Source organism: Hippocampus guttulatus, chromosome 4 (assembly GCF_054856545.1).
Source record: "Hippocampus guttulatus isolate MCC_2025c chromosome 4, RoL_Hgut_1.0, whole genome shotgun sequence".
Taxonomy (NCBI): domain Eukaryota; kingdom Metazoa; phylum Chordata; class Actinopteri; order Syngnathiformes; family Syngnathidae; genus Hippocampus; species Hippocampus guttulatus.
In genome coordinates, this window is record NC_141264.1 from 14347229 (window position 1) to 14357164 (window position 9936).

The following is a 9936-nucleotide window of genomic DNA, read 5'->3' on the forward strand; positions in this document are numbered from 1 at the left end:
CCTCACCCACTGCTGGATTGACTTTGAAAGAAATGGAAAAATACCTCAACCTTTTTGGGAAAATCTGGCATTTCAATCCCAAACACAGGTTTTTGTCATTTCAGTCCAAGTCAGCGCCAGTCAAAAAAATTATAAAAATGTCTTTTGTTTACAAATGTGTGTTGTCCAATGCACAAAGTTGAATCAAGGGCAACTGGCCGTTTTAGTCACTCAAAAAAGCCTTCTCAAGCGTGTACCTCCACTTCCCTTCCATTCAACTTTTACTGGTCTTCCTCGATCTTCACTGACTCCCCTTTCTTTCAATGCTTCGTCCCGTCCCTTCGCCGAGTGCCTCAATGAACAGAACAGAGATCTTTATTGACAGTACACGGCAGAACATGGAAACAGCGGGTCAATCCATTTAGCCCAAGGGCCGATACACCAATTCACCAATTTGTCAGTGTTAGTTTGAGAGAGAAAAGCAGCTAATCTCTCCTCTCTGCTCTCTATTGATCACACACTTAGACTCCACTTCTCTGTCTAAACACTATTGATTCTCCCTCTCTCTCAATCTCATTCGCTCTCCCTCTCACTCTCTGTGTGTACCGCCGCTTTCAACACACTCCTTTTCATATACTGAACAATATGGATGGATTGCATGCGGCCCTGGCCAATGAGTCACACGCTTCTGGAACATTTGAGCATATTTTAGTGTCAACAAACAAGACAATGAGTGATCCCTTTACCCGGAATTTCAGAGTTTGCAACACAGGAGTCTGAACTGCGCGTTCCCTGCTGTGCATATTCAAAAGCGTGTGCACAGTCTCATTAATATCAATCCCTGTGCATAGTGAATGATTAAAAATTCACCTCTTGTTACTGCGTCTGATGCCTTTTGTTTTTTCCCCCCAGTCTCACATCACAGGGGTGCACTTGAAAAGCAAGATGAAGGTGGTGTTTCAAATGAAAACAAGGGTGGTGGTTTGATCACATTTAGTTATTCGGGACCCATGTCATTGATCCTTTTTTTCCCCCCTCACATAGAAAGAGATTGGTTCAGGGGTGGCCCGAGTAATGCAATGACTCTGTTATGTTAATGAACGGGGAGAACAGAGTGGATAATTCATCACACATGAATTCTGAGAGTCTGACTCAAAGTGGTGATGCTGGTAAGTGGTGACAGAAAACGCCTGTCTGGCTTTTGAGGCTTGAGCTCCCCTTAGCGGCTCTGTTACGTCATTACAAAAATAATGACCGCGGTTACAAAACTTAAGTCTTGTATAACAGCCGTCAGCTGTTCGGTAACAACGACTGTGTGCTTAAAGCTGCACACGTGGTCCATGCTTTTCGGGGTCGGACGTAAGAAAGTGACTTAAAAAGACTTCACAATCACCTTCCGATTGACGATGCCTCAAACTGGAGAAGAAGACGGCGAGATGGCCGTGGTCAGAAGGCTCCGAAGAGAAGTGCTGCTGGGTCGGGAGGATCCGGAGGGATTCTTCGCGATGTGCTTGTCCATCTTGGGTCACCAGGAGACCCGCGCCCGGTTTCTGCCCGCCGTTCAGTCTCTGTCGTCGGCCAACCGCTCCTTGCACTCCACCCTCGTCTCCATCTACGAAGAATATTTCACGAAGGTCTGTAATGTTATGCTTGGATGTTTAACGAATCATTACGACGCTGAAACTATACATATTTTTAAATCGGGAGCTTATTTTTTTTTTGTACAGTAATTGTTTAACAAGGCATCTCGTGCGTCCTTCTAATCATCCATCTAGTTTCCCTCAATACCGCTAAAGTAGTATTTTTCACCAACAAAACGTCTCCACTCACAAGCATCTGTAAATGTACACTTACTCGCAGTCAACGTCAGTGTTTTAAGTGTTTAGGCCAGGGGTCGGCAACCCAAAATGTTGAAAGAATGTCTGGAGCCGCAAAAAAAAAAAAAAAAAGCCTTCTATAAAACTTACAATGAAGGAAACACATGCTATATGTATGTAGGAGACTGGACTGTCTCAGAATTTTTTATGTTATTCATTCCTTTGTTGTGTGTTCACAAAAGCCCCCATATAATTTATTTTGTGATTTCCTTGCTTGATTTTCTGTTTTGGTGAATTACTTTCGCTTTTCTTAGTGTCAGTGAAGTGATCCTTAATTTCCGTTTTTCGGAGGCTATCTTTGAACGCCTCTCGAGTCGAACTAGAAGAGAGAAGGCACGGAGTCAGACGCAGATATCTGTTTGTCGAGACTGTTAAAAGCATAAATTAAGTGTACGTTTTAAAAAACCAACACCACAGCTCTCCTTTTTCGGAGTTGCAACATGTATTTATACCTATTTGAGCTATATTAGCCTCCTATCAAAATCTTCCATTTTCAAACATTTTATAAAGCTCCAGGGAGCCAGTAGATGTCGCTAAAGAGACACATGCGGCTCTGGAGCTGCGTGTTGCCGACCCCCGGTTTAGGTTATTCCGTGTTTTTTCGGTGACCGAAAGTGCCTTCGTGCAAGTAGCAATTGGCTTGTACTTTTTCTTCTGCAACTATTATTTATTGTTTGGAACCCCTCCCCCCCCAAAAAAAACATAACACAATAATTATGAATTAGTTCAAGTAATTTCAGAATTTTAATTACTTGAAATATTTTATGCAGATTTAAAATTAATAATAACAATAGTAATTGGTGAAAGAAGTAGTCCCATTGCCAATGTAGTTGAGGTTACATGGGCCAGCACTGCTAATTGTGAAGGACCTGGGAAGATTAGAATAGAAGCTGACACCAATGGCACATTAAAAAACAAAATCACTAAGTACTGAGGACAGTGAAGTGAATTGACTGCTGGGGGAAACATTGATAGTTACCGCTGATATTTTTTATGGCAGGCTGAAGACGATGAGTTGGAACTGGCAGTGACCCTGTCTCTTCTTGAAACGCAAGTTCACCCAAGAACACAGCTTCAGAAATATGATGCGGTATCCAATCAAAGTGGACACGCCAAGGAAAGAGGAGGTACAACCTCAGAACCTGCACATCAGCAAGAAACATTTCTGAACATGTCTGGTACATGTCAAACTCTGAGTGCCAAACAGGGCATGGGTGCAAAAAGTGAAATGATGGAAGACCAGTGTGAGAAAACAAATCATTCCAAAAGCAGACGTCAGCGTCGGAAAGCAGCAGCCCAGCATGTCGTTGGTTTGCCGGACTCTCCATCGGGGGCAGCACCGGTGCTGCTTTGGGTCCGCAGGGACTTGAGACTATGTGACAACCCTGCTCTTGTCAGCTCCCTGGAGTTGGGGGCCCCCGTCATACCTGTATTCATCTGGAGCCCCAAAGAGGAAGAGGGGCCTGGGATGACTGTGGCTACGGGAGGCGCTTGTAAGTTGGATATATTTAGACATGCGTGATTGAGTCTATCAGAAAATTAAAGTTTATAGATCTTTTCATCAAGACGTTACATATACTCTGAAGTAGCAAAAGCTAAACTATTCTCATTGTGAACGTTGGCTGTAATTTATATTCCAACAGTTAAATTGATTAAAAATATATCTTTATGTACTTTATGTATGTATAATTCAGGTGTCGTCAATATAATCACAGAGGAACTGACTAAATCATTCACTTTTTGTTGTTGTTCCGATGAATGGCACTGATGCGCTCTTTTGACACTGATAGCAAATAGCATGCGGCGGTCTACCAGGAGGCGAATGAAAATGTTTTGATAAATTATTCAAAGACAACCCAGACAAACATTTTATACATAGCTGTGAAAAAACATCATCTGCAAACCCAATTGAGATTTACTTCAGATCCTTTTTAGTAAAGATCAGCAGTACTCGCACATGCCATACCTTCCCAGAGGTACCCTGGCGCCTATTGCCCCCCCCCCCCCCAATCCTTTTTCAAAATGTCAATAGCTCAGGACAATTTTATTGAGTTTTTTTTTCGTTGCTGCCATAGTTCAAATCAAATAAAACCTTAAATGATTTATGTGGGGAAATACAAATTGTAAAGGTTTTATTTGAAGGCCTTAATGCCCATTCAACGAAATGATCTCTGTCAGCTCATTCTGTCTATCCTTGTGGCAGGTAAATACTGGCTTCATCAAGCGCTGTCCTCCTTTCGCTCATCTCTGGAGCGTATCGGCAGTCATCTGGTCTTCCTGGAGGTGAACGGATCCAGCACTCTGCGTACGCTCAAAGAGCTGGTGAAGGAGACTGGGGCCCGAACGGTGCTGGCCAACGCCCTCTACGAGCCCTGGCTGAAGGAACGGGATGACGAGGTGGTGTCAAGGCTGCAAAAAGACGGGGTCCGATGCAAGATGTTCCACTCGTACTGTACTAGAGACCCTTACTCTGTCAGCACGGAGGGTGTTGGACTCAGAGGTGCGTCAAACACCGTTCAGAAAGTTTTGTCTGTCTTGAGTCAAGAAAATGGCCAACAACAGCAGGGAATATAGGTGATAGTCAGACGGCAGCTTTTCCTCTTCAAAGTCAAATTGACTTGAAGTGTTTGTCGGAGGATGAAGACAAAATAACATTGCCACTGATAAAAAAACAACAACAACAACAACCTCAAGCAATAATTACAATAACTTCTTAAGTTTACAAAAGATTATGTCACTATGAAATAGACACAGACATTCTTCAATCCATTTCTCGGTTGTTCACTTCCTCTTCCTGAATGATCCACTTCCGGTTAAGCAGCTTTCAGATCCCGACAGCACACTTTTAACATCAGGATTTATAGCAACTGAAATAATTACATTCACTTCTTTTGTTTGGAAGGAATCGGATCTGTGTCTCACTTCATGAGCTGCTGCAGACAGAACCCAGCAGGCACCGCATTTGGTGCTCCGCTGGATCCACCCATGTCTCTCCCTGTACCTTCCAGCTGGCCTCAGGGCATCCCTTTGGACACGTTGAGCCTGGCACGCATGCCACGCAGGAAGGATGGCACCACGGTTAGTAGTCACAGCAGAACATTTAAAATCATGACAAAATCCTGTCGTGAAATATGATTCTTGACTTCTAGATTGATTGGGCAGAGAACATTCGCAAGTCGTGGGATTTCAGTGAAGAGGGCGCTCATGCCAGGCTCGAAGCTTTTCTTCATGATGGTGAGACACTTTGTACATCAACATTGTCGTGTCATTTCCAACCTAGAAGACCCCCATTCAAATGTATGCGCTCACATACTGTATGTAGATTTAAAGTCCGACGTCATTAAATACGCCTTCATTCCATTCACTTCCCAGGTGTGTACAGATATGACAAAGAGTCGGGCAGGGCTGATGCCCCCAACACCAGCACGCTATCGCCGTATCTCCACTTTGGTCAGCTCAGCCCTCGCTGGCTCTTATGGGACGCCAAGGGGGCGCGCTGTCGACCGGCAAAATTCCAACGCAAACTGGCATGGAGGGATTTGGCGTACTGGCAGCTCACGTTGTTTCCCGACCTTCCCTGGGAATCCCTCAGGCCCCCGTACAAGGTTTGCAATATAGTTTTGCTCTCATGTGATCGAGGGTAGTGTTTCCCAACCTTTATTTGGTGTTTGAAGGAACTGCGGTGGAGCAGCAATCGTAATCATCTCAAGGCCTGGCAGCGAGGGCGCACAGGCTACCCTCTGGTGGATGCAGCCATGAGGCAGCTGTGGCTGACGGGCTGGATGAACAACTACACCAGACACGTGGTGGCTTCTTTCCTCATAGCGTACCTGCATCTGCCCTGGCAGGAAGGCTATCGCTGGTTTCAGGTGAGACGTGTGTGACTCAACGTCTGAGTACCATTTTAAACAGTAATGATCATCTGCGTATGCGTGTAGGACACACTGGTGGACGCAGACGTTGCCATTGACGCCATGATGTGGCAGAATGGCGGCATGTGCGGTCTGGATCACTGGAACTTTGTCATGCATCCCGTTGATGCCGCCATGACATGCGACCCGAATGGCAGCTATGTGAGGAAATGGTGTCCTGAAATTGCAGAGCTGCCCGATGAGCTCATTCACAAACCGTGGAAATGCCCGGCGTCCATGCTACGACGTGCGGGTAAGGTCCACCGCAAAGCGGCTTAAGTAAATAAAGTACAATTTACGACTGACCGCTTCAATGTAAAAACTGCAGAAAATTTTGATTATTTTAAGAAACTTTTTGGAACCACAATCAACATAGATTAAACCATAAAATGTGGAATAGTAGCTCTCCTTCCTGGTTATGGCTACGGAAAGTTTCCAATTTTGAAAATTCACAGAATTCTGCAACCCTAATTTGCAATCAGGCTAAACCAATCCGTAAACATGGAAAGCTACCAGATGCACCATATTTCAGTGCTGTTGTTGCATTACCATCTAATTATCAATGTCTTTTGCCCTGTCTGTCTTGACTCAGGCGTGGTGCTGGGCCAAACATACCCAGAGAGAATAGTTACAAACCTGGAGGAGAGGCGAAGTCGCTCTCTTCAGGACGTCGCCCTGGTACGAAGACAACACGCAGAATACGTGGACACACGTTCGGGCTGCGACCTTGTGCCTCTGCCGCCCCGCCTGGTCTCTGAGGCCCTGGGCTTAGCTCAGCCAACTGGAGGAAAACAATTTCTCCTTCCAGTCATCACACGTATGGAATTCAAACACCAGATGGACGACCCGGACATGGATGCCGCCACCAATCCTTACAACGCCGTCCTCAAGGGATACGTCAGCCGCAAGAGGGACGAGACTGTGGCCTTCCTCAACGAGCGAGACTTCACAGCCAGCGTATTGCATGAAGGAGCCCAGAGAAGAGAGAGACTGGAGAGCGACCATCGCCGCATGGAGGGGCTCCCGCCCCAACGACTCCCAACGCGGGGAAGAGCCAGACGCTCCACAAACACGAATGACCGGTTCTCTATCCTACCAAGTGGTACTGTTCTTACGACACACAGGTGATCCAAAGCCACAAGCACCTGGTTCAGTGCCTTCCAAATATCTCAGTCTTATTTTTCTGATTGTTTCCAGCCTGAAATGCCAATTTTCACAGAAAAAAAATGGTAGTCTTTATGCAATATTTATGAAAAGCTTTTTTGTGATAGCATTACACTATTTTTTTCTATTTCCTCTGCCTCACTTTTTTTTTGAAAGCTTTAAAAGAGATAAAATAATGTGGAGGTGCAATGTAACCAGAGATTCAGAATACACCATGTAATGCTTCCAGTTTGTGTGGCACATGAAAAAAGACGATGATTATATTATTTGTGTTTGTTGTCTGAAGTAGATAAGCACTCTGGTTTTAGTACTACAATGTGTTAATTTGTTGGGCCTTTATTTTGTTAATGCATTAAGGATACTTACTGAGATTTCAATAAGATTTGTTTATTCAACAGTGTTCATATGTAATTTTCTTGGATCATTATTTCATGCCCCACCACTAATATGCTCTAAAGATATTTTATTTGTCTTGAATTACTGCTGCATTTGGCAGTAATGAAAAGGTATCATGCTCGGATACTTTTATTCAAATTTAAAAAAGGCATTTGATACAATTAATATGTCCACATATTTTGCTTATGAATGGATTGTTTGGGTTATCGGATCAGGTAACGATGGATTACCACCACCCCCCCAAAAAAAAAGAAAAAAAAATCAACTTGAACTTGGTTAAAAAAAATGTCACTAGGAAAGATTTTAATTGACAATATTAATAGTGAGAGGGAAAAAAAAGAATTAATCAGTGCACAACATACCTTGCAGTGGCTAGGGTTTGTATGATTGACTGTTGACATCTAGTGGTAGAATGCCTGTAGCTCACTTGTTAGTCAAATTTCTGCTTGCAGCAAAGAGAGAGAGGGAAAACAAAAATCTAGCAAACCTGTCCTAACTTAATTGGAATTGGCCACTTGGACCCTATCGTGCAATGTTAAAATGGAGGTAAATAGACTGAAAATGCAATTCAAAGAAGGGTTCTTGTAAAAACTCTAGAGAAAACACTGAGTGACAATATTCAGGAAAAAAAATGTCAATCATGAGGTTTATTGTACAGTTGTCCACAGTGTTCACACAAATTCAAAGTGCTTTTCTTGCCCAGGACGCTTGTGCCTGCTTCAACTGAAATATCAAGGGGGAAAAACAAGCTGACTTGAGCGTCACTTTTCATTTTTGGGCTTTTTGAGGCGGTAAGAACTCAACTTTGGCTGGTCCCTTTGAGTAAGTGAGCCTTTCTCAGCCGCTATTCTTCACATTTGCACAACACTGACAGAGCACCCTGCCAGGTGTTTATATGAGGAGGATAGAGGGAACGGACTGGTTTTAGTCCTCTATGGAGCGGATGTATCGCTCATAGGCCGCCTCGTCCATCAGAGAGTCCAGCTCGGAAGGCTTGGCAATCGTCATCTTCATTAACCAACCTGTGTTGAACAGCAACCAGCCATTAAGTGGTTAGATCACCTGCTTGCTAGACTCTTGGAAATCATAGCCCGCTAACAGAGTCTTTTACTCCTAACCACACACACACAATTCACCAAAAGTGTTCATGCATATTCAACCATACTGGGCTGTTGTAACTGCCTTGTCAAAATCGCTAATAAGCCATACAAGTTAAAGAAATATACATGAATGTAAGTTTAAAATTCTATTAAAATGTATAATAAAAAACAGATGAACCATTTTGCTAACTTTGCGCTTTTTTCTGTTCAAAACTACATACAACTCTGGGGGAGAAAAAAAAAAGAAACAATGACAAAATCATTATTGTTTAATTTTGCGATTCCTAAGTATAACTTGAAAAACATTTTTGTTTTATTGTGACAATTATTGATAACTCCAAAGTCGGCATAATCAGTTAACCTTTACCATTGTTATTTTAGAGTTATTCATTATTTCTGAAACATTTATACTGAATTTTAAATTCCTATGGGCAACTTGGAACATGAAAAATGGTGTAGGTAGCAGGACAGGATCCAACTGCAAATTAGCATGCAGCCTTTTTCAATGATGCTCATGAACCAAAATTCTGGTTTATGTCCTTGAAAGTTTTCCATGTGTCCTGTTATGATAGACATGTGTAACCAGTCTCATGGTGATCAGTGGAACTGTTGTCCTGGTTTAATATTGTCCGAGATGCTTCCTGACCAGGTTGCATATCGACAGAATTTTGGAAAACAACACTTTTTTGCTCACCGTCTTCGTAGCAAGATTTGTTGACCAGGCCTGGTTTGTCAGCCAGCAGTGCGTTAACCTCCACGACCTCCCCAGTCAACGGAGAGAAAAGCTCACTAGCAGCCTTAACGCTTTCCAGAGCTCCAAATTCATCTGAGACATCAGAGATGGACAAATAAAATACTTTTACAAGAAAGGCCCTTAGATAAATATTGTTTACCTTGTTGAGACAGCTGCGTCCCCACTTCCGGTAGTCCACAGTAAACCACATCTCCCAGGGCCTCCTGTATGCATGATTTGGCGTCAACCCAAATGGTTAATCGTTGGTGACGATATTTTGACTGATTCGCTCGTTCAGGAGGACTAAACGTACCTGAGCAAAGTTGCTGATACCGACAGTACCGATTCCATTGTCTTCTACTCGAATCCATTCGTGCTTGTCTGTGAATTTAAGTGCTGAACGACAGGGGGGAAAAAACCCCAGATTTTTTTAAATACAAACGGCGCGTAAAAGTAGTTCGCTCGTACGTCCTTTACTTGAGCTAGTGGCTAACCAATGTGTTAGCTAACACACAAACGACACAAAAGACCACCAGCCGGCAAAGTATTACCTGCTGACAACCGGCTCGACGACGAAATGCCTCGTAGGAAGAAAGAAAAACGATTCGACGAATGCAGCTCCGAGCGTGCTAGTAAAGGCCAAAGTGGGGAAAAGTTGGAAAACCCGCAGCAGCGGAGAAGTCGACAGACGGACATCTTTCTTCTTCGGATGATCTAAACGCGACAAAAGTGGGATAATGCTCGCAGGGATTTATTAGCGCCACCTGCTGATCCCG

General features: G+C 43.6%; 2 protein-coding genes across 2 annotated transcripts; one reads left to right on the top strand and one right to left on the bottom strand.

Annotated features, from left to right (window-relative positions):
• Nucleotides 1-1385: 1385 nt before the first annotated feature.
• Nucleotides 1386-7331, top strand: LOC147206057 (uncharacterized). Its single transcript, XM_086109409.1, has 9 exons — nucleotides 1386-1613; nucleotides 2857-3349; nucleotides 4060-4356; nucleotides 4759-4934; nucleotides 5006-5090; nucleotides 5229-5461; nucleotides 5531-5725; nucleotides 5795-6020; nucleotides 6360-7331. The coding sequence occupies exons 1-9, from the start codon at nucleotides 1386-1388 to the stop codon at nucleotides 6893-6895; spliced, it is 2469 nt and encodes an 822-aa protein (XP_085965535.1). The 3' UTR covers nucleotides 6896-7331.
• Nucleotides 7332-7945: 614 nt separating this feature from the next.
• Nucleotides 7946-9894, bottom strand: gcsha (glycine cleavage system protein H (aminomethyl carrier), a). The gene is made up of 5 exons (XM_086109410.1): nucleotides 9712-9894; nucleotides 9474-9556; nucleotides 9321-9384; nucleotides 9122-9253; nucleotides 7946-8349 (listed from the first exon to the last, which is right to left on the bottom strand). The coding sequence occupies exons 1-5, from the start codon at nucleotides 9854-9856 to the stop codon at nucleotides 8252-8254; spliced, it is 522 nt and encodes a 173-aa protein (XP_085965536.1). The 5' UTR covers nucleotides 9857-9894; the 3' UTR covers nucleotides 7946-8251.
• Between the last annotated feature and the right edge of the window lie 42 nt (nucleotides 9895-9936).

Excerpts from the sequence above, each read along its gene's own strand:
- gcsha (XM_086109410.1), bottom strand. The coding sequence starts at position 9,856 with ATGTCCGTCTGTCGACTTCTCCGCTGCTGCGGGTTTTCCAACTTTTCC. Across the intron at positions 9,385-9,473 it reads GTATCAGCAACTTTGCTCAG|GAGGCCCTGGGAGATGTGGT; the intron begins GTACGTTTAGTC and ends TCATGCATACAG. Across the intron at positions 9,254-9,320 it reads GACGCAGCTGTCTCAACAAG|ATGAATTTGGAGCTCTGGAA; the intron begins GTAAACAATATT and ends CTGATGTCTCAG.
- LOC147206057 (XM_086109409.1), top strand. The coding sequence starts at position 1,386 with ATGCCTCAAACTGGAGAAGAAGACGGCGAGATGGCCGTGGTCAGAAGG. Across the intron at positions 1,614-2,856 it reads ACGAAGAATATTTCACGAAG|GCTGAAGACGATGAGTTGGA; the intron begins GTCTGTAATGTT and ends TTTTTATGGCAG. Across the intron at positions 4,357-4,758 it reads GGAGGGTGTTGGACTCAGAG|GAATCGGATCTGTGTCTCAC; the intron begins GTGCGTCAAACA and ends TTTGTTTGGAAG.